The 26,049-nt window shown below is 35.1% G+C and overlaps 6 protein-coding genes and 1 long non-coding RNA gene across 8 annotated transcripts; 3 read left to right on the forward strand and 4 right to left on the reverse strand.

Annotated features, from left to right (window-relative positions):
• Positions 1-834: 834 nt before the first annotated feature.
• On the reverse strand, positions 835-3,046 carry LOC106419853 (probable uridine nucleosidase 2). Its single transcript, XM_013860696.3, has 9 exons — positions 2,889-3,046; positions 2,512-2,627; positions 2,358-2,417; positions 2,083-2,268; positions 1,899-2,003; positions 1,728-1,824; positions 1,495-1,602; positions 1,268-1,403; positions 835-1,107 (listed from the first exon to the last, which is right to left on the reverse strand). The coding sequence occupies exons 1-9, from the start codon at positions 2,938-2,940 to the stop codon at positions 999-1,001; spliced, it is 969 nt and encodes a 322-aa protein (XP_013716150.1). The 5' UTR covers positions 2,941-3,046; the 3' UTR covers positions 835-998.
• Positions 3,047-3,274: 228 nt separating this feature from the next.
• Positions 3,275-4,749, forward strand: LOC106420120 (B3 domain-containing protein At2g24670-like). Its single transcript, XM_013860958.3, has one exon. It carries the CDS (start codon positions 3,653-3,655, stop codon positions 4,559-4,561), a length of 909 nt encoding a protein of 302 aa, XP_013716412.1. The 5' UTR covers positions 3,275-3,652; the 3' UTR covers positions 4,562-4,749.
• Positions 4,750-4,998: 249 nt separating this feature from the next.
• Positions 4,999-7,685, reverse strand: LOC106420150 (beta-hexosaminidase 2). Of its 2 annotated transcripts, none has more exons than XM_013860992.3 (3): positions 7,568-7,685; positions 6,496-7,330; positions 4,999-6,132 (listed from the first exon to the last, which is right to left on the reverse strand). In XM_013860992.3, exons 2-3 carry the CDS (start codon positions 7,274-7,276, stop codon positions 5,183-5,185), a joined length of 1,731 nt encoding a protein of 576 aa, XP_013716446.1. In that variant the 5' UTR covers positions 7,277-7,330; positions 7,568-7,685; the 3' UTR covers positions 4,999-5,182. The 2 variants fall into 2 exon arrangements, with proteins under 2 accessions (XP_013716446.1, XP_013716445.1); XM_013860991.3 differs by having other exon boundaries at positions 7,473-7,610.
• Positions 7,686-8,534: 849 nt separating this feature from the next.
• On the forward strand, positions 8,535-9,118 carry LOC106419958. Its single transcript, XM_013860797.2, has 2 exons — positions 8,535-8,736; positions 8,853-9,118. Exons 1-2 carry the CDS (start codon positions 8,535-8,537, stop codon positions 9,116-9,118), a joined length of 468 nt encoding a protein of 155 aa, XP_013716251.2.
• Positions 9,119-11,413: 2,295 nt separating this feature from the next.
• Positions 11,414-14,703, forward strand: LOC106420103 (protein SOSEKI 1). Its single transcript, XM_013860938.3, has 7 exons — positions 11,414-12,244; positions 12,607-12,780; positions 12,868-12,937; positions 13,029-13,144; positions 13,224-13,695; positions 13,959-14,063; positions 14,141-14,703. Exons 2-7 carry the CDS (start codon positions 12,648-12,650, stop codon positions 14,334-14,336), a joined length of 1,092 nt encoding a protein of 363 aa, XP_013716392.1. The 5' UTR covers positions 11,414-12,244; positions 12,607-12,647; the 3' UTR covers positions 14,337-14,703.
• Positions 14,704-16,883: 2,180 nt separating this feature from the next.
• On the reverse strand, positions 16,884-17,889 carry LOC125578648. The gene is made up of 3 exons (XR_007316734.1): positions 17,683-17,889; positions 17,428-17,493; positions 16,884-17,327 (listed from the first exon to the last, which is right to left on the reverse strand). It is a non-coding gene; the product is annotated as an uncharacterized LOC125578648 (long non-coding RNA).
• A 1,805-nt stretch (positions 17,890-19,694) lies between these two features.
• Positions 19,695-25,961, reverse strand: LOC106419960 (non-specific lipid transfer protein GPI-anchored 21-like). Its single transcript, XM_013860798.3, has 5 exons — positions 21,712-25,961; positions 21,531-21,557; positions 21,377-21,433; positions 21,122-21,187; positions 19,695-21,021 (listed from the first exon to the last, which is right to left on the reverse strand). The coding sequence occupies exons 1-5, from the start codon at positions 22,031-22,033 to the stop codon at positions 20,876-20,878; spliced, it is 618 nt and encodes a 205-aa protein (XP_013716252.2). The 5' UTR covers positions 22,034-25,961; the 3' UTR covers positions 19,695-20,875.
• Between the last annotated feature and the right edge of the window lie 88 nt (positions 25,962-26,049).

A 26,049-nucleotide genomic window follows, 5' to 3' on the forward strand; every position in this document is an offset into this window, starting at 1 on the left:
TTAGGGCTTTTTGGGTTTTTCTAGATCTTTATTATGAATTTTGAGATTTTTAAGCGTGGTTTGATTCTATGAAGATTTGATGATATCAATGGTTTAAAGAAGTTTTGGCAATGGTTATATTTAATTTACTATATGTCAAGATTTGTGAGCTGAAACAACATCAGCTAGGGCATCCTCAAGATATCTTAGCAGACGTTCCTAGTGATTCTGATTTACGAAACCAAAACAAATACAAAAAGTTGAAGTACACATAAAAGAGAATGAAACCTAGTTAGTTTAGTTTACTTGACGCTGTATTTATTAAAACCCTCTGATTGGTCCCTCGGCGTCAAGAAATGTTTGCAGTTTATCCTAGGCAAAGTGATACTTCTTCTTCAAAGAATTTTCGATAAGAATTTGAAAAAAGTTATTACTAATGAATTTGCACTTGCATACCGAAGTTACAAACTTCGCTCATGCTTCAAGATAGTATGCTTGTTGATCTCGTCCTCTCTTAGGTAATATTCATAAACTTAGTTAAGTCCATTCCAGAACCCTTTTACATTCCGTGATATGTATTAATGTATGCATCACCTAAGTTTGATGGAAACCAAAACACCATAAATTAGTGAACTCAAAAATTTTCAGGACATAATATTAGACTTAGTTACAACAGATTGTTGTCAATTCAATTTTTCAGAAGTTTCCTCACAAATTTTGTCAGAACACTACAAAAATCACACACACACAGTTGCAATCCTTTAACAGTTTAAGACTTTTTGAGTTAAAATGCTATTGATTATTGGTAGATCGTGGAATAGGTATTGTGTTATTTAGTATCGGTAGATCATCAAATGAGAAATAATATTCAGTTGATAAGATATAAAACATAAGAATGATGTTTTGAGTTGCAATTCTGCAACAAGAGCCTTGTTTCAATATGGATTGTGTTAAAACCAAAAGAGAAAATGGCTCACAAGAAGAGCAACATCAAAGAGAGATGTAAGTAACCCAAATGATCAAGACTCCATAAGCCTATCCATTATGAGCTTCAAGACCGCTGGTGCATCAACCGTCACTGCCACTTTTACCGATGGTTTGTCTGTCCACTCGGTCACTTCCTCAAACCTGGTTCACATCACATGATTTCATTGCCCCATTTATAAGTCCAAAGTTTTTTATTCTAATCTTCTTCTTACAATTGGTTAGCTTCAAAAATCCCTAATGAAAGGCTTCAGGTTATGTAAACATTCTCTCTACTATATAAACCTGTTTTCAAGAATCTTACCTCTTTCGATTGTTGTACAGTAAAGTGAGTCCTCTAGTGATACCATTTGTTTGCACTCTAACAACTCCTTCAGTATAAGTGAACAGAGAAGGAAGGAAAGCCGCAAGGATGGTTGTAGGATCATGAAGATAAACACCTACCGTGGAAAACAAGTTAACATGAGACCATTTAAACGCATAAGCTTTGTTACTTTTAAAGTCTTACAGAAAAAAATTATCAAATCATACCTTCAATCTCATAAGCGTCAAGATGATAAGAATAGTACACACCAAGGATCTTACAGAGATACTGAGCTAATTTCCCGTTGGATGAGGCCAATTTGTCCCTATCATCAGCTAAATCAAGCAGAAACACAGCCAAAAAAAACAAGAAGTTCAGATGATAAGAAAGAATGTTATAAAAACATTTGTACACATATGCATAAAACACCAAAGCAGGCAAAAAGATTTTTTAAAATAACCTGTCATGATAACTTGATGAGTCACGTTGATTCCCACAGCAATCACATCGGCACCACATGTGAACACAATATCCGCAGCTTCTGGATCACCAAAAATCTACACAAGAAGATAGTGGGTGATATATAAACTAGTCACTAATGTGTATAAGGGTAATGGGTGAAAGAACTTACATTAGCTTCTGATGCTGGATTAACATTTCCATTTACCGCAAATGCTCCACCAAGAAGTACAATTTGTCCAACATTTTTGGAAAACTCAGGATCAAGCTGAATAGCCTGCATCAAAGTAATGAAATCTTCAAATGAGACAGTGAGATAAGTAAAACCTACAAAAACGAGCATGAGAAAGTCTAACCAGTGCCATATTGGTCAGCGGTCCCAAAGCAACAACAGTGATTTCACCAGGGTGAAGCTTAGCTTGTTCAACTAAGAACTCAGGTGCAGATTTTTCAATAGGCTTTCCTTTAGGTGGTGGGAAGTTTTGGTTGCCAAGCCCATCTTTACCGTGAACGAAGTCAGCTATTCGAAGCTTTGTGCCGTTCTTTAACAATATTAAAGGCACAGAGATATGAGAAAGTGGTCAAAGATGGTGTCATTCAGTATGTAAAGGACATAGAAGTAGAAACATACCATGATAGTTTTATGTGTTCCTTCAGCAACAGGAATGTCTGTCCTACCCGCAACTTCCAACTAGTAAATTTACACAAAATATGCTTACGTCATCTTATCATATAGTTATTTGATTCTGATTATGAGATCCAAAAGTGAAGAGAATAAAGGTTACCAAATGCAAGGCGTTACGAGTGGCGAGAGTGGTGTAGACGTTGCCATAGATAGTAGTGAGTCCAATGACATCAACTTCTGGTGAGTTTAGCGCCACGAATATCGCCATTGCATCATCTACATTATCATCAAGCACGGTGAAAGAAAAACAAATGGATCCATCTCAGATCTTCAAATTTTTCGTAAAACCAAGATTTTGAATCAGTAAACTCTTAGTTCTATGTAAAGGATCAGTAAAAAGACAAACTTTTGAAAATTCTAGAAGATCCAAAAGACAGAAACAGAGACTATTCATTGAGTGAGGCTAATCGGAATCGAATCGAATCCAATAAAAAAAATCTTTTTTATTTTTAATAAAGAAAGGAGATGATACGAAACCGATTCCAGGATCAGTATCGATGATAATCTTCTTGCGCTGCTCTCCCACCATCGCCACCGAACTTTGAGAAGAGAGTGGACCCAAACACCGTAAAGACACCACCTTTTATGTCTTTTTCTCTCTTTATCCCAAAAGTACATTAAAATAAACCAAAAAGGCAAAAGAGTTCAATCATATAAAAAGTGGTCTGCGATCGTGTCTCCTTTTTGGCGTCTTCTTCTTACATCAGACAAGTACAAAATTCTCAGACACCGGTTATGTCTAATTTTGACCACTCAGGTTCGGTTTATACTTTCCATTCTTAATTGGGTTTAACGTTACTGAAGCTAAAATTATCTCAACGCTAATCAAACTTTTTTTTCCTTTTTTTACCAACATTAAACTTATGTTTATCCATAATAAAAAAGTTTAGAAAAAAAAAGAAATTTTTTTATTCAAACGTCGTCGCATATTCTTTCCATTCTTAGTTGTGTTTAACTATACTGAAGCTAGAATGATCTCAACGCTATTTCCTTTTTTACTAACAGTAAAATTATGTTTATCGATAATAATAATAATAAAACGAGATAACTATAGAAATCGCTTCTGTAATATCAATTAGGAAAAGGAAAATAGCCTTTTTAATTAACAAACGAAAAAAAAGGAAATCCCAAATACTGATGGAATTGAGATATCTCTATCTCTATATATAGACTTTGTTTGGCTTGCTTTGGCAAAATTTAGAACACAAAGTAGAGAAAGAAAAAGAGCTATACTAAGTACAATGATTAGTGATATTGAAGCCGCACATATACTAATTGCTCTGAGTCGTTCAAAACCTAGAGTTGTTGTGAAGACAATGGAGAAGGAGAATAGAGTTCCTGTTCAAGTTCCAGTTCCAGTTCCAGTTGCAGTTCCAAAGCAGAAGAGATCTTCTTCTCGGAAGATGAGAAGAAGCTTTCCTATGCATCCTTCTTGCTCAACTGCTATAGTGGAATACGTGAGTCAAGAAGATGCATCTCCTCCCTTGCGCCGCAAGAAACGTCATCCTCCGTTTCCTCCTATTACAAAACAACCTAAGAAGAAGGCAAAAGTAGTAGCCGCTTCTTCGTGGGCGTCAGAGCCAACTCCTGATTGGTTGTTGAAGTTGGTGGAGGGAGAGGAGGATGAGCCGATGAGGATCATCGAGAAGGAACTGAGTGCAACCGATGTTAACCATAATCACAACCGTCTCTCCATGCCTTGCAGCAAAATCATGGACTTGGAGTTTTTGAGCATTGCGGAACAAGGGCTCATAGAAGAAGATGAGGGGAAGAAGCACAAGACTGGAGTTAACGCGAAACTCGTGGTTAAATTCGTGGATTCTGATGATTTAAAGAAGTTTGGTGTGAATTTGAGGAGGTGGAAGATGCCTAAGGAGAAAGGGAGCCCCACTTTTATTTACAATTTGGTCACAGGGTGGAATAAAGTGGTCGAAGGTTGTGGTCTAGGTGAGAATGATAAGATTAGACTCTGGTCTTACCACTCTGATGGTGAACTCAGTTTTGCTCTTGTCCTCGATACTCCTGCTCCTCTTAGCGATCTTCTTCTTCTTCCTCCTCCGGCTAGTGATTCAGAAGATGCCAATCCTGAGGAGATGAGCTCTGCTTTAGTGATCTATGACAAGTCTAATGATGACTTGCAACCCAAGTAATAATGCTTGTCATAGGTCTTAGGTTTTTTTTCTGAGAGGTCTTAGGTTTTTTTTCAGGGTGTTTGGCTTTTCTCAGACTGTTGGAATTTTGAGATTTTTATTCGTGCTAGCTTCTGTAAACATTTGATGATATCAATGATTAAAGAAGTTTTGGCAAAGATTTTATTTAATTTACTATATGTCTCTCAACAAAGTCAAAACTGAAAACGCATCAAGATTTGTCAAGTGAAGCAACATCAGCTAAGGTTTAATATGGTTTGCTATGTCCAGACAAAAAAAGAGTGAAACCTAATTATTTTACTTCACTTGATGCTGTAATTAGTAAAACCTTTTCTTATATTCACTAGTTATATGATCCATCATATGCTACTAATGTCTCAATATCAGACATGCAAATTGAACTCATGAAGGCTCTTGAAGAGAGAGATGGCATTGTCTAGCCTTTAACCCCATAACTTTTAACCATTCGTAAAAATATCCCTACAACTTTAGCTTGTGACATTAACAAGCATAAATGTCTCTTTTATCACAGACATGCTAATTTTATTAGAAGAAAAATAACTTTGTTTAAGTTAAATCAAATTTTCATTTATTTCCTTTCTTTATAGATCTTCTGAAGCACTATGAAACTGCAGCATTACACATCCCAGGATTCCTCAAACACCACAACGGCTGAATAGGTTCAGCACCAATCCCTCTCTTAACCATTCTATACCTCCAACGGTTTAACCGATCCAAAGCTTCCCCACACCTCTTAACACCTCTCTCATCTCTATTCCCTGACCACAAGCTCTCAGCAAACGCAGAGGCACGCGGCCACAGCCTTGAGTCCAATACCGTAGGGTCAGCTTGCTCTGACCACAACGCTACCTCTCCTCCCAACACAAGCTTCCTCTCTTCCTCATCTACCAAACCATCCGTTATATCATAGTTGTATATGGTCTGCCACGTCTTAAACGGTGCACACCAAGAGCCACCACCACTACCACCACCGCCTCCTTGCTGATCATATTGACTATCGTTCCCTAGAAACCCGCCGTGACCACAGTCTAAGTAGTAGTACTCTGATGAAGATACAATTACTCTGTAACCAGCAGCTACTATTCTCTTGGTGTTCACAGGACCGTTGTTCCAAGTCTGCAAGATTGTGTGGTCTTTAGGAAGAAATGATGATTCCACCTTGATTTGTGCATCCAACAGAACATCTTCCCAGTAAACAACTGTCCTGTTCTGTGACACAATGTAAGGTAACGTCGAGTTTATGTACTTTTCAAGAAGCTGGCTTAGTGTTCCACCAGAGGACAAGAAGGAAGTGATTGCAGGATCTGTTTTCCAACAGCCTGGGATGACTTCATCTCCACCTCCATGAAAGAAAGGCTCAGGGAATAGCTTAGCCACATCTTGTATAACGTTTTTAACAACTTCATATGTCTTTGGATTCAAGGGGTTAAGCTGACCAGTCCCCGGTTCACTGGCTAACCGCTCGTCCCAGCTTTTTCCAGCTGGCCACCAGAACATGTTGGCACATGTGACAATGTCCGGGTAAGCTTCTCCCCATGAACCTGTATGGCCTGAAAAGTTTCAACAGTATCCATTAGAACCAAGATATGTTAGCAAATCAAGCATTGAGTGACCCGAAGACCCGAAAAGTACCCAAAATTTTGCCCGAATACCCAAAATTATATTTCCAAAAATATGAAATTTTACCTGCAACTCGAAACTATAACCGAATACTCGAACACAAAACTTAAAAATATATATGTAATACCAAAAAAAAAAACGAAATATTGAAATATACCTAATATATACAATAGTTTTGGACCCGGACCCGACAAGTTAATTTGCCTTTACCCGGACCCTATCCGAACATGTTTTTTGGGTCAGTTTCCGGTCGGATTTTCGAGTCTAAAATGCTCAGGCCCTCAGTGACTCACCAGGAGTGTCTATTTCAGGAAGAACCCTAACACCATGCTCCAAACCAAACTGAACAATCATTGAGACATCTTCAGGAGTGTATACCATGTCCGGTCCATAAGATCCCTTTGCAGCAAGTGAAGGCTCAGAAGGAAGCACCAATGGGAAAGAATGTGAATCAGTAATGTGCCAATGAAACACATTGAGTTTGTTTGCACTCATAGCCTTGATGGTCCTTGTTATATCCTCTACTCCATAGTAGTTCCTTGATGTATCTAGCAACACCCCTCTATGACCAAACAAAGGAGGATCCTGAATATAGATTCCAACTGGTACACACAACTCAGGAGCTTTTCCCCAAGTTATTTGAGAGAATGTCTCAAGGCCATGCATAGCTCCCCAAACCGAATGAGCTGATAAGTGAGCTGAGGAGCTTTTAAAGGGGATGGAGAGGGTGTAAGACTCGTTAACACCGTGGTGAAGGGGAAGAGAAAGATCTGTGATAGTGACTACAAGTTTGCTTAAGGTGTAGCGTTTGATAAGTTTGATGGAACTGGTGATGAGCGGAGAGTAATTTTCTGAGTGGATCAGGTTGTGGTAGCGTGTAACGGAGGCTGTAAGGTATTGGTGTTGAGGGGAAATGATGGTGAAGTCTGGAGAGAGAGTGATGGCTTTGTGTTGTGGCCATGATAGAAATCTTGGCTTTGGCCAAATGTTGATAGGTGAGGCAGTGGAGAGAAACGAAGAAAGAAGTGAAATGAAGAAGATTAGTAGCAGATGAAGCTTGGGAAAAGTAAACATGATTGTTCCTGGTTTTAACCACAAGGTGTTTCAACTATCATTTGGTATTCAAAACTGCAAAAAGAAGAAACCAAATATAGTAATTGCATCACTAGATTAAACATTTAGACAGGAAGCAGCAGTATCAGAATTCAGAAATAAGAAGAGATCCAAGTGATACTGTTCAATTCAAGTGACTTATCCCTAGAAGTGATACCTCTAAAAGGGGAACTTGGATTCGTTAGCCAAGCTTAAGCTTTCTATAAGGAGTTGGAGTTGCAGAGAACCGTTAAGAGAGGATATAAAACTTACAGTTTAACGGTGGAGGCGAGCGACGACGAAGGCTGGTTGACTTGATGAAAATGCAATAAATAAATGTGTGGACTACTTCACTTCCGGATAATAAGATCTGAGATTGATAGTGATGCATTCACTACCCTTACCCTTAAATGAGTAAACGACAAAAAATATTATTAAGTTATGATTCAAGAATCTTCTTTATCTTTTTGTTAACAATTAAACATTAAATTCGTATTTTCTTTGCTTTATTACTCCTTCTGTACTATTTTAAGTTTTTTTCACAAAGATTATAAAAATACAAAGTTTTATGTTATTTATGTTATTCAACCAATAAACAAAAGATACAGTATTTTGTAATTGGTTACAAATTTTAAGTGGCATTAAATTTTGTCTAGAAAAATGAAAACATCGGGGGTGATTGGTTGAGCTTTAACTTAGTACTTTAGCTTTAATTTTTTCTAAAGCACTAATCCTAACCAATCATGCTTTAGCTTTATTTTCTAAATTAAAGTCTACAGCAAAATTTAATAAATGTTTGCCAATCAAGTTGTAGCTTTATTTTTTCAAGATACAGCAAAAAAAATAAAACCTTAACTTTTCTATTTGTTTTAGACAAAAATCCTACATCCTTATTATTTGGGCTGTAGAAAAAATAAACTCATAACTGAAAAAAAAACCCACGTTTTATTTTCATCAACATACGACGTAAGGAAAACCCTAACGTAACACTTGTTTTATAAATACCTAGCTTTTATAAATACCTAGCTTTTCTTCTTCAAAGCATTAAGTCTAGAAAACTAAATTTTTAAATACGTTTTCCAACTCACGTGAGAAAGAAGAACAACTATTGCCTGTTGGAGCTAAACGTGTCCATCGGTAAGAAAACCAAACAACGATACTGGAACAGGACGAGATCAACAACGATACTGGAACAGGACGAGATCAACAACGATACTGGAACAGGAAAAATCAATGCAGCATGAATATTCTAGGAATATGCAACTTAGACATGTTGTTCACATATGCATATGTTGGTGTGCCTGGGTCTGCTCATGATGCAAAGGTTCTAGCATTGGCTATGGAAGATCCTATTTTTCCGCATCCACCTTTAGGCAAATACTTCTTGTTGATTCAGGGTATGCTTTACGTCGTGGATATCTGGCACCATATAGACAATCTCGGTACCATCACGGTCAGTTTCAAAATCAAGCACCACCGAGCAATTTCAAAGAAAAATTTAATCGTATTCACTCTTCGATTCGATGTGTTATTGAAAGAACTTTTGGAGTGTGGAAAGGAAAATGGAGGATAATGCAAGATCGAGCAAGATATGACATTCAAACGACAAGAAAACTTGTGGCAGCAACAATGACACTGCATAACTTTGTACGAAAATCAAGTATACCAGATCCTGATTTTGAAGCAAATTGGCAGCAAGGGGGCAGCCATCAAATAGATGAAGAGATTGAAGACCATGAAGATGCACAAATGGTCGATTCTCGGCAATACATGGAAGGCTTTCGAGATGAGATTGCAATGAATTTATGGAATTCTCGTAGATAAAATTTATTATTATTTAGATGGTGGTTTTTCTTTGACTATTTTTTTTTTTAATTTTAGATGGTTTTCTTTATTTTGGATAGATTTTATAAATTGTTATATTTTTAAATTAACAGAAAAGTTTTTTTTACAGCTACAACACATTTTATCCAATCATGTTTTATTTTACAAAAGTACAGCCAATAGTTTACAGCTACAGTTATCATAACTACAGCAAAAATCTCTGCAGAAAAAATATACTTTAGTAAATGTACAGCTACAACCAATACACCTACAGTACAAATTCTACAGTAAATTTTTTACAGTACAGTCTAACCAATCACCCCCATCATTTATTTTGAAACAAAATAAAAATCCTTAAAAATCACTTATAATGGTATACGGAGGAAGTAGTAGATTCGTTGTAATTTATCTGGCCACTGTTGTACTAGATTTTTCATCTAATGAACAGAAATGTTGCCTAAAAATATAATAAGATGACTCGTTACCAAAAAAATTGATGTTTAGGATTTGCACATGTATTTATACAAATTAATATATACTTTAAATTATTGGTTTTTGTTAGTTTTATTTGTTTCTCGATAAAGTTTTCACTTATGTTTTTAGATTTTAATTTATGTTTTAGTTTTAAAAATAAAATGCATTAATTAAAAATAGAACATCAAATTTTATATACAAAGAAACTAAAACATAATAATTTGTATACGAATCCCTTATATATTAAAGGAGAAGCATTGTAATAAATGCATTCACACTAAACTGGACACATGTCACGTGTAAAGGCATTGTAATAAATGCGTTCACACTAAAATGGACACATGTCATATGTAGAGAGCTTCTCAGCCAAACTCTACATAAATATGTTCACACTATGTACTTTACGTTTTTTAATATAAAACTCACATGCATGGTTCTTCTTTACGTTATTTTTAATGTTTACGAATAGAGTTCGACAAATTATTCATAAATTTTGATCCGATTTGTTATCCGTTTTGATTCGAACCAAAAAATCTGAATATCTGTTATTCTACGAAGCAAATCAAATACTAAAATGCAATATCCATGAAAAAAAAAACAAATCACAAATATCAATATTTATAGGAACGGATAACCAATTTGATCTGTTATATGCATATATATACATATATTTAAATAATTATGTATAATTTATTTATTATAGTTTATATAAATTTTACAATATTTTTTTTAAAATAATTTTATTTTAAGAATTTTATTTTTCATGTATTATTTTGAAAAAAATATCATTTAATATTAATTAACAGTATCTTTATATATTTATCAACTATTTTATATACTTTTACATACACATACATGTGCACATTGATGTGAACACCTTATAAGTAAGTATTTACCACAACTGAAATATTTAATTTTTAGGACGTTAAAATATTTTTTTCTTAATGCTTCTTTCACTATCGACCAAATTGTAGTAAAATAATTTGTCTTAATAATTTTATTTTTTAAACTATTATCCGTTTAGAAACTATAATATGAAACTATTGGTTCGACATCACGACTATCTAAGATTCATAACATGAAAATAAACAAATAATAGTAATTTTTGATTATCACAGGAAAAAAAAACCGCAAACATTTTAACTGAATAAACCAAATAAATATTGATTTAAAATGATAGTTATATTTTAGGAGATTAAAAACCAAAAAAAAAAACTAAAACCGAACCGATATCTAGATTAAACAGATTAGTGTCTCTTTATTAAAAAACAAAACTAATAATCACATTCCGCGTAACGCGCGGGTTATTATCTAGTGTAGTATGTATAACTGTAACAGTGTCGGTAACAATCCATTTGGAGGTGGAGCTAAGAGTCTAAGAATATCTTCATCCTTACTACATTATTTAGTCCATTATTTATTCTAAAAAATGAAGTGGAAAATGGAATAAGAACAAAAAATAAAATTTATTCTATTTGTAGATTTTTTTTTATATTCATATTTCATTTAGAACTCTATTTTTAAAATAAATAATGGAGTTTTATAAAACGACTAGCGATGCTGAGCCATTTATGAAGTATATGTTCGAATAGATGGGCATGACAACGAAGAGGACCACCAACGACTAGCGATGCTGAACCATTTATGAAGTATACGCATGTACTCTTTGAAACTGTTTTTTATTAGCTTTGTCAAAAAAAAAACTGTTTTTTATTAGCCAAAGAGAATGTGATCGATCTTGGAAAGCGTAACTCTATTCAGTTTAAAGAACTTCCAATTTTCTCATTGTGAAATTAATTTTCTTCCTCTCAGCTCAAATCCATTTTATTATATCCTTTTATGCCTATAATCGTACTTCAACTATGATCACCACAAGATATATCCCTTAACAACACAAGAACTAATAAATCGATGGCTATTAAAAAAACTCTTTAAAAGAAAAACTAATCTTACGGTAAAAAGGTAATTTCTCTTTATGAGTTATTTTTAGAATGAACGAGGGACGTTGATGATTTATAAAGAAGTACTTGTGATCTTTCTGTTACATGTTAGAGACAGAGACTACAATGTTTCTTTGAAGACTACAATGTTATTTTGAACAAAACAAAAGAACGATACTTCGAATGATGTACGTTCGATTCTTGCTTTTCCACATGTTACATACATGTTATCATAAGAGATTACAAGTAAGGAATGATCTACATTTTCCGCACAATAAAATAGAATTGTATCATTTCGCAAGGGTCTCAATTCAATTAAGTACCCAAAAAAGGATTAGCTCAGTTCAAAAAAGTCTCAAACTAATTAAAGAGAAACCAAAGAAGTATCAAATTATTAAAAGGAAGTTTTATTTTTTCATAAATGCTAGTCCTGGTCAAAGATCTTTAAAGGCAAGGGTATATGTTGTTAAGGGATAATGCATATGTTAAGTTGCTAAATCACGATAAATCTGCTTATAAGACTTTATCTTCTTTCTATTTTTAGCTTTACATAGACTAAGACCATAAATCTCTCCTTCAAGATCTCTTCTTACTAAACCTTTCCTGTATTTTTTCAAGATTTGTATGCCTTCACGTAGCATTAAAAGGGAAAAAAAAGAGAAAGAAGTTCCAATAAAAATATATTGAACCAAGGAAATTTCAAAAACAAAAGGTGAGTGATCTCGAAACCCTATGTTTGTTCTTTGGAGTCCTACGAGAAACATGCAGTTTCCGTTAATCCGCAATACACTTTTTCATCTCTATCTATGCATATGTTTTGTTTTGTCTCCACAAACATGTCTAATTGGTTTCTCTTTTTACTTAAATATTTCAAAACTTTCAATTTTTTTTTGTGGGGGATAAAATAAACTTTGCTCTCCAAAAAAAATCATTTTTAAGAGTCTATAAGTTAAAAAAGGCCTTGTGTTACTTAGTCTGATCTTGTTTGTCTCTTTCTTGTCTGAAAAGCTTTGAGACTGTTTTCATATTGTTTAAAATCTATAAGTAGCTTTGGCTTATTGTTCTTTTGTAAAGGACACACAGAAGAATAAATTCGAAGACAAAAAGAGAGATAGATGGAAAGTAATGGTGGAGCAGGAGAAGTAAGAAGAGTGAGATTAGTTTATTTCCTCAGCCGTTCCGGTCATGTTGACCAGCCTCATCTTTTGTCTGTTCATCATATCTCTCGAAATGGTGTCTTCCTTCGAGGTTAATCATCTCTTCTTAATTACTTTTTTCTTGTCTTAATCTCTTTTATTTCGAACAATCTCATCTAAAAGTTTGTTAAAAATGCAGATGTGAAGCGATGGCTAGCGGGTGTACGAGGCGATGCAATGCCTGACGCATATTCTTGGTCGTGTAAGAGGTACAAACTGTCACATTCTCAATCAATAATTATGACATTTATCGATTTATATATGTGCCAATGGTTTGAATATTGTTCTTGTGATATACAGGAGATATAAGAACGGATATGTATGGCAAGATTTATCGGATGATGATCTTATTACACCAATCTCCGACAATGAATATGTTCTAAAAGGATCTGAGATTCTTCTAAAACCTCCAAAGGGTATGTCACGTAACTATCTCTAAGATTTCCAGAAACTTTGATTAGTAAGGCTTCTTTAATTAATGGTTATTTTAAACAGAGGATTCTCCTCATGCGGCAAAGAAAGCTTGGGAGACAAGAAACGATGGAATATTGGCTAAGACGATCCACAAAGAATCTCCGGTCTTCTGCTCTCAGAGATCGACGGCTACAACGTCGACAGTCACTGATGAATTCACCACGAACGTAGAAGACGTGGTCGTTCTCAAGAAACCAGACAGGGAAAAAGTATCCGGTGAAAGACACGTTTCGACGGGAAACGGGTCGGGTAACGATATAGAGTCGGGTCGACCCAGTGTATCGTCCTCGACGTCGTCGTCTTCGAGTTTTATTAAGAGTAAGAGCTATTCGAGCTTGCGTGCCTCCCATGTGCTAAGGAACTTGATGAAGTGTGGTGGTATGGACACAAACGATGTCGTTTTGGTGCCTTTGAATAAGTCTGCGTCTGGGGCTTTTGGTGCGGCTTGGGAAGATGAACGCAGATTCCAATACCACCAACAGCAGAATGCTCGGTATGCTCCAAAGTACTAATTACTCTCTTTTTTTTTAATCAGTTAATCAATTAGTGGTTTTTTTTGTTTAGTTCTTTTAAATTTGTTACTTTTTAGCTGTTAATGCCACATATTAGTGGGACTAATCTTTGGTGTATAATATATTTACAACCATTACGTTTTGGCTGAATGTTTCTCGCTCTCAAGCTATATTATATTTTATCATCCAGGCCTAATATCATATTAATAATTTGAATCAATTGGTCACGTGTTCTTGGTTATAGGAAAAGCTTAGAAGGGGCATGGAGTAGCATAAAGATGAAAGAGACAATTGAGTTATGTAAACCAAAGGTGGCTTCAAGCAAGCCTACTATGGCTCCATTATGCTCGTAAGCCTCACTATCACTTAGTGATATTGTGGCGAATCATATAATTAATGAATGATCAATGATGATTCATAATACAGGCAATGTGGGAAGTCATTCAAACCGGAGAAAATGCATTCACACATGAAATTGTGTCCAAAGATGAAAAGTCCATCAGCGAGGACTGATTTGATGATGGGAAATAATGTCGTTAAACCGAGGCATCAACGGTGCAGAAACATTCATGGAAATCCATCAGGACATTCACGTCTAGTCAGGACTATTCTGAAAGAATGATGCTGTTTAGTTATTGTTGATTTTCTAGTTTAGCGAATTTTTGTTTGATGAAGCGCAAACCTTGTTCAAAAATCAGGAGGTATTTGGTCACCATACACTGGATTTGGATAATCTAATTGAATATTGTAGTAACTATTGGGTCACAATTTGAAAAATTATGTTTTAGAAATCATTTGAAGTAACTTGGCAAGTCTTACGTCAAGACAGTGCAGTCGAAAATATTGATATTATTAGTTAACTGGTTGAAGCATTGAGAAATGAGCATGATAGAGTTGTTGAATGATTACTTCGACTGGTTCCATCTCTTGGGAAGATGCTAATGGCGAACTTCTATGCAAAACCATCTTAGAAAACAATGTGGCGTTACTTCGGAGTCTCTAAAAACAAACATGAACCCCAACTTGAGAAATACGGCTGGACAACCGCCTCTACACATTGCAGCTTCAGGAAGAAAATTTGAAGCAGCTAAATGATTGTATCATATGGGGCAGATCTTAACCTCAACTACTGAAATAAAAATGAAAACTCAGTTTGTCTATCCTTCCAATTATGCTTTGTTTTTCTTATCTCTAGCTGGGGACGTCCATCTCACCGCTTGCATCTTCTACCATCAAGCTTCTGATTTTCACAGACTTGGGGAAATAAAGAACAGTTGGTTATCTAACATTCCGATCAGTGACAAGAACTTGGCGGAAATGGAGATCGCGCAGATGTACACTGTATCACTCTACTATGCTTCAGTGTTGCTGTCCACCATAGGTCAGTTTTTTTATTTCCCGTTATTCAAGACAAGAATCTGTTGGTATCTGAAAGATGATTGCTAGATTAGTTATTGGTTTGGTATGGAGATTGCTAGTTGTAGTTATTAAGCCTCTATCATATGAAATACGCAACTGAGGGCAAGTACCTGAACTGGAAGAGGTACACACAACCATGGTCTTGATGCTATGTACTATATTAGGATTAGTTTCCATCCCAACTCATACCAAGTTCCACATTCAGCCAATTTTTCTCAGCTTTGACAATGGAAACACAACAAAACCAAGGAGCACAAGCAGACTCATAAATTTGAAAGCAACAGCACAATATTTGATCTGAGACTAAGAATTCTTGTTTTTTTTTTTTGCAAAGCTCATCTATAGAAATGTAAAGTAGGATACCGATGAGGCCATTTTCTATAAATTTTCCAGTTGACCTCTTTATGATCCTGCTTCTGTTGGTAAACTCTCTCTTGTCTTTATTTGTTCTTTTTTTTCCTGTAGAGTTAGGTTTTATTTTTGTCTCTTCTGAGATAAATCTTGTTTCTGATATTGATTAAAGAAGCTGAAGCAGAGCGCATAAGTAGCTTCTCAGCAGAAGAAGCACCCAACACAATCAAGAAACCTAAAACTGGTAAAAACCATACATGTAGTCCACATTTATGGCGTCATCAAAACTAACAAAAGTACAATGTTTTTTACTGATGATTTCTTGATTTCACAGAGAATCTCAGTAAGAACTGTGAGCAGCAAGCTAGGCAAGGGAGAATGAACTATGAGAATCCTAGGATCATTGATGTCCAAAACTACAGGTTTATATATACAAAAAACACATCACATATGTCATAACTAAACTATGATCCATTGCTACTAAAAATCCTGGTGTTGATTACTTGGAGCAGAATCCTTACTGCTACATGGAATGTAGCTGGACACTCTCCTCCTTCTGACATTAAACCTTATTGACTGGCTTCATTCATCAGCTCCCGCAGATATGTATGTCCTCGGGTATGATTCAAACACACATCATCTTTTGATGAACTTCGTTTTAGTCTTTTCTTGAATCATTTTTGGTCTATTTCAGGTTTCAAGTGATTGTTCCTCTTAATGCTGGTAATATCCTTGGAGCTGAAGACAATGGACCTGCTCATAAATGGCTATATTTTATCCCGAAAACGCTCAATAACCGACCAGGAACTAGCGGGTACCACACGCCTTGCCTTGCCCTATTCCTGTGGAAACACGTCAAGAACATGAAAGTATCTTGTGTTGGCAGAGGACTAATGGGATCTGCTTGGGAATAAGGTTTGGACATATGTTCTTCATTACAGAGTACTCTGTTTTGTGAGTGAGCGTATGTCTTTGCCTCTTCTTTTTAGGGATCGATCTCAATAAGCATGTTGCTCCATCAAACGAGATTTTGCTTTGTTTGTACGCACTTGACTTCGGCACAAAAAAAAAGGTGATGAGCTGAAGAGAAACTCGGATGTCATCGAGATACTCAAGAAGACAAAGGTTTCCTCGCGTTAAGACCTCAGAAGACGACAAGTCCCCTGAGAATATCCTTCAGCATTAGTAAGACTAATGATCCATACTTCAAGAAACATTGTTTTTATACTTGCCAGTATCTTGACTTGATCCATTTCATCATATCTTTTTTTACCAGCCGTGTAATATGGCTTGGCGATCTAAATTACCGGATAGCACTGTCTTACCGATCTGCCAAAGCCCTATGCAGAACTGGAGAGCGTTGCTAGAAAACTACCAGATACGTTTGTACATAGTGGTCTGAACAAAGAGCATTAAGTTTCTTATTTCAAGAAGAATGTTTACATGTAGTTAAGAATGGAGAAGAAACGAGGCCATGTGTTCAAAGGATGGAACGAAGGAAAGATCTATTTCCCACCAACGTACAAATACTCAGAGAACTCAGATAGATATTCTGGAGATGACTTGCATCCCAAGGAGAAACGTCTCACTCCTGCATGGTAAATTTCCCTTTTGTATAACAGCAAGAAAACAAAAACGTCTTGTATATATGGTTTGACTGATTTGTTCCCCAATTAGGAAAAAATATGCTGATTTGTTCTTTATATTAATCAACTGTAGTGTGTCCCCACAGCAAATAGAAGAAGCGAAAGCTTGAGAGAGAGTGAAGAGGAAGGCGACGACGCTGAAGTCTTTGGTGGCTCCCTCGGGTCTCCTCCGTTGCGCGGTCCGGAAACATCCGTGTCTGCTCAATGTCAATAAACTCGAATATATCAGTACCAAATGATGAGAAAATGCTTAGAAAAAAAAACACTTTTTAAGTCTTAAAAAAAAGTGTGCTTTACCATCAGGCATGCCATCAGGATCCATCGAACTTGTCGGAGAAGTGGCGGGACCGAAAGAAGCAGGGCCTGAGAGTAACGTATATGTTAATGAATATTAATAATGAACTTTGTTAATACTCGGGTCAGCAAAAGTATTTACTAACATTTACGGGTCCTTCGGGATAATCCGGTCGACGTGATGTCAATAAACTCGATAATGTAAGTAAACAATTGATGAGGAAAATGGTTTGGAGTTATAGAATTTTGTTACTTTACCTTCAGGAATTTGGGTTTCTGTAGGAGGAGAAGTGGTTGGACCGAGAGACGCAGGGCCTATAAGTCATATTGATCTTATATGCTAATATACAGAAAGTAATTCGTAAAGAGATTAAAACAAACTCAATGAAATTATCCTTAATTAACAATTTACCTGGAGCATAAAGGAGTGCTGAAGAAGCTGCGAGATTTCACAAATGTTTACACCTATTATTATAGAAAAAAATTTAAACATTGATCATAAAAGTTTATGTGAGACATTTAACAGTTTTAGTAATTTATACTCATTTTGAAAAATTCAAAATCCAACATATACAAAAAATCTAAAATTTTAATATATGATTAATGTAATTGTGTGATTTATTTTAATAGTAAATAATTAAACAAAAATAATATAGAGCATACAGATTATTAGCAAATCTTCATTATTTAAAATCATTAATTATTATATATATCATAATCACATTAGATAATTCCGTAGGTTTTATTTAAGGAAATAATATATAATAAATAGTCACCTTGCTTTAGTTAATATCATATGATATCATGTAGTTGATATTAAATGTTTCTAATGAGATATAAAAATCGAATTGGACCAAATTGTTTTTCAATTTCAATGTGAGTTTGACACGTAGAACTAATAAACTACCTAATTGATTGACACATAAACAATAAATCTTTTCAAATTATTACAAAGTATTCCTCAATTAATATATAGGAGATTTGGTCGTAGTAACAATTTTATTATATTTTCTCCTTTTGCTTTTGTACACGAAAACAATAAAGTCAGTCATGAAGACAAAAGCAAAAGCAAAATTAGGAATAAACAATAGTCTTTGACATAAACAATTCTATGGATCTTCTTCGTTTACCCAGACCCGACCGCATTCGAGAGGCTTCAATATGTCAATTGATATTTGCAGGTTCTTTTTCTTTCATGTTAACGGGATTTTTCTCCGGCTCTACCCTATACGCATGTTTTGGTACTTGGCCAGATCCAAATTACAATCCACATCATATTATGCTTCCGAGGCCTCTCTACCTAGTTTTTGGCCTCATATTCGGCTACATGTTCATTCGGGTCACCCAAGAGATTTACGTCAACGTACATAGGAAGGTGAGGAGATTGATAAACTATGTGAAATCATGGATGGTTAATCATTCAACAAAAGAAGTCGAAGAAGAAGAAGAAGGTTGTCCAATATGCCTCGAAGATCTGCAAAGAGGTTCTGGTGGTGGTGTTGTTGTTAGGCTGCCAGTTTGTTTGCATAGATTTCACCGTGATTGCGTCTATAGATGGCTTTTCGTGCGTCCTTGTTGTCCTACATGCCGCCGTTTTGTTGCGGTTGCCAACAACTGATCGGTGAGTTGGAGATCTGTATGTAGTGTGTCCATTGATTTAGGCTAATCTTAGTTTTTTTTAGGGTTACTTCTTCGCCTTGTTCTCTCTAAATAAACCTTAGCCTGATACCCCCAGCCTAGTCTCACCTGTCCTTGTACGTTTGGTATCTTGATAAAAAAAATTTTTTGCTTTATGGTTATGGACAAGGGAAACGATGCAGTTGAAGTAAGTCCACATATGAATACTACCTTTTGCTGTTTTCATGGACTAGACTCACTTAATCAAAAAGAGATTCGTGAGATTCAGTAATGCACTTGTAGCTAAACTTGAGAAATACTTAGACTGAATTGTCTCTTAGCCCGTGTATTGCTAGGGAAAGACTGCCATCAAACTGTTTTGAAAGCGCGGATCAAAATCTAGTAATGTTTATTATAGTAAAAGGTTTATGTCAAGTGTCATGAGAATTACACAAAGAAGAAAAAAATATTTAATGACAATTGCGACGGATGCTGTCTTGTAATGATCGTTGGACTTGGGTTTCTAGATAAACTAATGACCAATCTTGCATTAAAATAGAAGTTCATAGCCAACAATATAACGCCTTGTCCCATATAGAAAAAAAAACATTACAGAACTTTAAAATAGAGATTTAGAAGGGACTGGCTAAAACTAGGGATGTTAACATGGGTAGTTACCCATGGGTTTACCCAAACCCACTAATAATGGGCTGGGTTTTTACCCATCTAAGATTAATTGGGTCAACCATGGGTATTAATTTTAAAACCCATATTTATGTTGGGTAAATACAAAAGGGTAATGGTGTACCCATGGGTTTTCAATTATATATATAGATTTTTACCATTTTAATTAAATTATATAAAAATTGCAAAAACGTTTTTTTCCGTCAGAACCAAAAAATGATTTTTTTTCGCAAAAACCCTAAAACTAATATTTCTAACAGAAACCAAAAACGAGTTTTCCCGCTGAAACCGAAAAATCGAGTTTTTCTACCGAAACCACAAAACTTGTTTTTCCGCCAAAACCATAAAACTAAGTTTCCCGCCAAAACCGCAAAACTGAGTTTTCTCACCAAAACTGCAAAACTGAGTTTTCCCGCTAAAACCGTAAAATCGAGTTTTCCGACTGAAAGCCCCAAAATCGAGTTTTTCCGCCAAAACCGCAAAAGGTGTTTTCCCGCCAGTGCCGTAAAACTCAATTTTCCCGCCAAAACCGCAAAAACCGAGTTTTCCCGCCAAAACCGCAAAAAAAATGAGTTTTCCCGCCAAAACCGCAAATGAGTTTTTCCGCCAAAACCGCAAAAAATGAGTTTTCCCGCCAAAACCGTAAAACTGAGTTTTTCCGCCAAAACCGAAAATTGAGTTTTCCCGCCAAAGACGAGAAACCGAGTTTTTCCCCCAAAACCGCAAAACCGAGTTTTTCCGCCAAAATCGAAAAATCGAGTTTTCCCGCCAAAATCGAAAAATCGAGTTTTCCCGTCAAAGCCGAAAACCGAGTTTTTTCCCAAAACCGTAAAAACGAGTTTTTCCATCAAAATCAAAAACGAGTTTTTCCGCCAAAACCGCAAAAGCGAGGTTTCCTGCCAAAACTGCTAAACTTCAGAATAAATAAGATAATACTTTGGGTACCCACGGGTAAACCTATACCATATTGGGTTTATTTTCTGGGTTTGGATTTCAACCCTGATGTTTCTGGGTTTTTGCAGGTTGGGTATAAACTGGGTTGGGTTATTTGTGGGTTGGGCTGGGCTGGGTTATTTTACCCTACGTTAACATCCCTAGCTAAAACCAGAATCATATAAAGAGGAAAGTAAAGAACATCATATATTACGAATTAGAAGAAACTGATAAACTCAAAGGCAAACAGAGCAAATAGAAGAAGCGAAAGCTTGAGAGAGAGTGAAGAGGAAGGCGACGACGCTGAAGTCTTTGGTGGCTCCCTCGGGTCTCCTCCGTTGCGCGGTCCGGAAACATCCGTGTCTGCTCAATGTCAATAAACTCGAATATATCAGTACCAAATGATGAGAAAATGCTTAGAAAAAAAAACACTTTTTAAGTCTTAAAAAAAAGTGTGCTTTACCATCAGGCATGCCATCAGGATCCATCGAACTTGTCGGAGAAGTGGCGGGACCGAAAGAAGCAGGGCCTGAGAGTAACGTATATGTTAATGAATATTAATAATGAACTTTGTTAATACTCGGGTCAGCAAAAGTATTTACTAACATTTACGGGTCCTTCGGGATAATCCGGTCGACGTGATGTCAATAAACTCGATAATGTAAGTAAACAATTGATGAGGAAAATGGTTTGGAGTTATAGAATTTTGTTACTTTACCTTCAGGAATTTGGGTTTCTGTAGGAGGAGAAGTGGTTGGACCGAGAGACGCAGGGCCTATAAGTCATATTGATCTTATATGCTAATATACAGAAAGTAATTCGTAAAGAGATTAAAACAAACTCAATGAAATTATCCTTAATTAACAATTTACCTGGAGCATAAAGGAGTGCTGAAGAAGCTGCGAGATTTCACAAATGTTTACGTTAACAAAAAAAAGAAAGAAATTAAAAAAAAAAAAAAATATATATATATATATATATATAAACAGCAAAACATAATATAAAATAGACTCAAAATTTCAAAAAATATCTAAAAAAGAATTAGATACGTACCTTTGCATTGAACGGGGACACCACATGCACGAGGAAGAGAGATGGCTAGAGTTCGGTTAATAGGAAGATCGAGTGGCACGTTTGCGGTCACAATCAGACACAAACAGTCCATACTGGTTCCGGTTAACGTTTTAAGAGCCCTACAACAATCCGAAGTCGGAGAACTAGCACCTCCCATTAGAAAACTCATGCACCCTGCAGTAGCGCTAGAGAGCATGGTTGGTGAACATGGAGTGTTGATTTGAGCAAGACTCATCAGTATTGGAGAATTTGAAAGTAGAGAGAAGATTAGAGCTGAGATTAGGAATGATTTGGGATCCATTTTGTTCTGTTTAGTGGTTTTGGCAAGCTGAATCTTTTTTCTCTATTCAAGACCAAATGGTCATGAGGTTTTTATGATTCCTTGTGAATGATATATATAGAGGATAGAGGAGGCTAGTAAAGTAATTCATGGAAGTTGGTTTTGTTTTGACATTTGAAGCGCAATCACCTATTCACCTTAACTAACTTTTACCACTGAAAGCTAGTTTTTAGCCTTTAGGTTTGGTTCTGTAAACCAAAGTCCATCAACCATAAATGTTTGATCATATATACACGCATACTAAGAAAAATGTTTGCTATGCTTGTTAAAAGAAAAAAGAGATTACGATGATTTGGTTATATATTTTAATTATTTAGCTAATAACACTAAGGTTTCTTGAAGCCAAGCGTCCTACCATTTTGGACTTGAGTGAGTTAGTTAACACGTACATTGATTGATTATTTCTGGTTATGGTAGAAGTAAATTCTGAATAAATTAACTCCAGTATTACTAGTTGTTCCAAATGTAGAAAGAGCTTGTGAAGTGTTTTGAATTAGTCGTATGGAAACATTAATCAACGTTTGACGTTTTGTCTATGCATTTATAATCATCGTTCACTTTTAATACTTAAACACATGTAGTTCTAAATTCTAATTCATTTGCGTATGAAGGGTATGTTAGTCTTTGTACGTGAAACAAAACCGCAAAAACCCGAGGACCGTTGGGGGACTTGATATTTAAATATCAAACTGACGGTAAAATAAACAAATAAAGACAAAATCCGGGGCAAATAAAGACCGTTTGGTTGATCGAAAGTTACTGTCTTTTTTTTGTGGATGGTCTGATGTTGATGTCAAAATGTGTTCTGTATAAATCTGTCACTGAAGAGTTGAGTATATGGGGATGGCCTTTGCAGACATCAGGATTTTTCGGTCAGGTTCTCCACAAGTTCAATCACGGTGTTATCAGGCCGAGTCACTGAGGTAAATCATTTAGATTCAAATCTCAATGCTTTATTTGTTTAGTATCTGTTTGTGTAAGTCTTTGTTCTTGTTCTCTTGTTTGTGATGTTCTTCTTGAAGTGGTCAGAAGGGAGATTCGGTTACTCTATACATGAGGCCAATACTTCGTGGGGGAAAACTAAATGTAGCACATCGGTTCTGCAACTTGATCCCAACACGTGGGTTCTTGAGTATAACCTAAGCTCGGTGGTGGAGGGTTCGACTTTGGTGTCACTAGCAACTGATCTTTTGGCACACATGATGTTCCAAGCAGCAAAGAATGTTAACCGGGAGCTTTTCTGGATGTTTTCAGCCTCACGGAATCTTATAGTGTAGTGGTATTAGAGGGTACCACAATGACACCAACTTAGAAGCTTATAAGGAAAAAATGGATTGGTTTTTTTTGGTTTCTTCATTCCAAGCATTGACATATTGTCATCTTTTAGGTCGTATAGTCATGAACATAAGTTCTTGTGACTGTTACTGACTTACTGTGTAGCTGTTTCATATTTGAAAGATAATTCATTTTTTTGGTTAATCCATCACTTTTACCATTTAAAATGTAAATAAATTGACAAAAGGTATTTTAGTATATTCATGGGTATATCAAGTGAGATAAAGCTTAAAAAAATCACTGATGTAAAAAAAAAGCTTAAAAGAGTCACTTCTGTATAGAAAACACAATGACATTTATAAACTTGATAATCTCTAGCTGAAATTTTGTTTTATCATTTTTAGTAAAATAAACAAATGGACTCTAACCAGCTGCTTCATAGGGATTGGTAAGTCCACAAAATTGTAAGATTGCAATCCGGCACTAATTACTTATTAAGAGGGTTTTGAAAACGATCTTGAATCGGACTGTGTATTATGGAATTATCTACAACTTTCACAACTTCAAGAATCATGTGAAATCTTGATATGTCTCCCACTAATGGAGCGTTTTTGTCGACAAGTTTTTACATGTCCCTACAATGACAACAACCCTAACTCCCTAAGTGATAGAGATTGACACCCCCAGCCCAAGGAAAACAACCACACACTTTGCATTTGATGAGATTCCTCTTGTGATAAATCCAATAAAACTATATGATGAATTCAAAATAATACAAAAATAGATATTGATCCCAAAATACATAAGAAAATGACAACTTGTGGGCTAAATAATGTTGTACACTCTATCTGACACCTTGACACCACTTCTTATTTATAGACCAAACAATGATAAGGTCATAAAGGCCCCTAGTATTAAAATAGTATTTATAAGTTCCATACTATTGTCCAACTAGTATGTGGTATCAATATTTGTTTGTATAAATATTCATGAGTGATGTTGTGTGACTTGTCACTCACCCAGATCCCAGTTTTGACAGGGGGTAACATCGATATAGATTGATAAAATCTAAGTATCGCTGTTGGTTAAAGAAAGTTGCCATGTATAGATTTCTCAAGTAAAATTCAATGATATTATTCGGTTATTTGGGCTTTTGGAAATTCTATTGAACTTAACCAAAGTTTTATATCAGTTAGATTTTAGTTTAACTTTTTTAAAAAAAAATTGGATAAATTCAGTTAAATTAGGTTAATTTTAGTTAGTTCGGTTCAAAATTTAGTTAGTTTGGTTAGTTTGATTCGGATTTTTGGTAAGGTTTGATTATAACTTTTGGAGGTAAAAGTAGAAAACCAAAGTAATTAATTGATTGTCAACTTAAACCGGAAACCAAATTGAACAAAAAATTACCGAATCAAATCAAATTCTAGAACCAAATTGAATGGAAGCCGAAAATTTTGGCAAGTTCAAAAAAATTCTCAGCATAGTGACAAGCATCACGATTTAACTGGAGAAAAAAAAATATTGAACTATAATTTAATTCTTAACTATATTCGAAACAGTCAGTAGGTTTTCTATGTAACATATAAAAAAAACTAAGTTTGTAATTTGTTTTAAGATATGCTTGTGGAACGCTTCTTGTCAAAGAGCACATTCATCTGATCATCGGACATCATATCATCTGGTGAATGTCTTGCTAATCAAAAGAGTACTTTGAAGTTTTAGAAAGAAAAAAAAAAGAGTACTTTCAAGTGAAGGGAAAAACAAAGCTTAGTTAAGAGGCGGAAAAATCTGCAGTGCAGTGAGTCAGTATAATTTGCACAAACATCGATCTCTCGTCTTTGAGTCATGAGATGACCACACTTTAGGTAAGCCAAGAAAATACCCCCTCGTGAGTTATTGCTGTTTTGCAAGGACAATGATTCTTCTTCTTTTGCAATTTTTACTCGGTGTATTATTTTCTTGAATTCTCAATATGAAATGAAGTAATTACATCCACGAATTTTGTTTTTGCCATTATATTCAGAATAAGTGGATATACAAAAAGACAATAAAATGTTACACTTTTTTGGATTCTAATTATTGAAGTGTATATATCCACATTATTGACCTTCACTATGTACATTCAAGTATTTATGTAGAAGAAGAGAAAATTATATACAGAAATGAAGTAGATACTGATTTTTTATAATTTATAGTAATATCCAAAGTAATGTACTAGTATAAACTCTGGAGTCATTACCCTTATTATTATGATATATTTCCTCATCATCTGGAATCATTATCATTATATGGCACATTAGATAATGAAAACATATACATATCTTCATCTCTATTTAAATTATTTTTCCATCTTTCAATTATAAACAAACAAATAGCTTTGTGGTCCTTTAGTTTTACAGGTAGGCTTCCTCAAGCTCAGATTCACTATCTCAACATAAACTATAGACAAAAAAGGAAATATAATTTCTTATTAAATTTACAATATTAAATTTCGAACTGAGAATTCCTTTTTATTTATAGATTGTTTGTAGTATTACAGATGATAATTTATTTTATTAAAATTTAACAAAAATCATAATTAGATTCACTAACGACAATATAATATGAATTTTTTTACCAAAAAGAACAGAATATGGGTTTTGTTAACTATATAAAACCAACTTTAACAAACCAAAATTAGCAATTTAAGATTAGAATTAAAA

Source organism: Brassica napus, chromosome A9 (assembly GCF_020379485.1).
Source record: "Brassica napus cultivar Da-Ae chromosome A9, Da-Ae, whole genome shotgun sequence".
Lineage (NCBI taxonomy): Eukaryota > Viridiplantae > Streptophyta > Magnoliopsida > Brassicales > Brassicaceae > Brassica > Brassica napus.

Bases quoted from the DNA above. Each gene is read 5' to 3' on its own strand.
- LOC106420150 (XM_013860992.3), bottom strand. From the start codon at position 7,276: ATGTTTACTTTTCCCAAGCTTCATCTGCTACTAATCTTCTTCATTTCA. The intron at 6,133-6,495 runs GTGAGTCACTGA...GAAACTTTTCAG, and splicing joins TCCTGAAATAGACACTCCTG to GCCATACAGGTTCATGGGGA.
- LOC106419960 (XM_013860798.3), bottom strand. From the start codon at position 22,033: ATGGATCCCAAATCATTCCTAATCTCAGCTCTAATCTTCTCTCTACTT. The intron at 21,434-21,530 runs GTAAATTGTTAA...TATGACTTATAG, and splicing joins AGCACTCCTTTATGCTCCAG to GCCCTGCGTCTCTCGGTCCA. The intron at 21,188-21,376 runs GTAAAGTAACAA...CGTTACTCTCAG, and splicing joins AGAAACCCAAATTCCTGAAG to GCCCTGCTTCTTTCGGTCCC.
- LOC106419958 (XM_013860797.2), top strand. From the start codon at position 8,535: ATGAATATTCTAGGAATATGCAACTTAGACATGTTGTTCACATATGCA. The intron at 8,737-8,852 runs GTACCATCACGG...GAGTGTGGAAAG, and splicing joins GCACCATATAGACAATCTCG to GAAAATGGAGGATAATGCAA.
- LOC106419853 (XM_013860696.3), bottom strand. From the start codon at position 2,940: ATGGTGGGAGAGCAGCGCAAGAAGATTATCATCGATACTGATCCTGGA. The intron at 2,418-2,511 runs GTAACCTTTATT...TAAATTTACTAG, and splicing joins CTCGTAACGCCTTGCATTTG to TTGGAAGTTGCGGGTAGGAC. The intron at 1,825-1,898 runs GTAAGTTCTTTC...CTTCTTGTGTAG, and splicing joins ATCCAGCATCAGAAGCTAAT to ATTTTTGGTGATCCAGAAGC.
- LOC106420120 (XM_013860958.3), top strand. From the start codon at position 3,653: ATGATTAGTGATATTGAAGCCGCACATATACTAATTGCTCTGAGTCGT.
- LOC106420103 (XM_013860938.3), top strand. From the start codon at position 12,648: ATGGAAAGTAATGGTGGAGCAGGAGAAGTAAGAAGAGTGAGATTAGTT. The intron at 12,781-12,867 runs GTTAATCATCTC...TTAAAAATGCAG, and splicing joins AAATGGTGTCTTCCTTCGAG to ATGTGAAGCGATGGCTAGCG. The intron at 14,064-14,140 runs GTAAGCCTCACT...TTCATAATACAG, and splicing joins ACTATGGCTCCATTATGCTC to GCAATGTGGGAAGTCATTCA.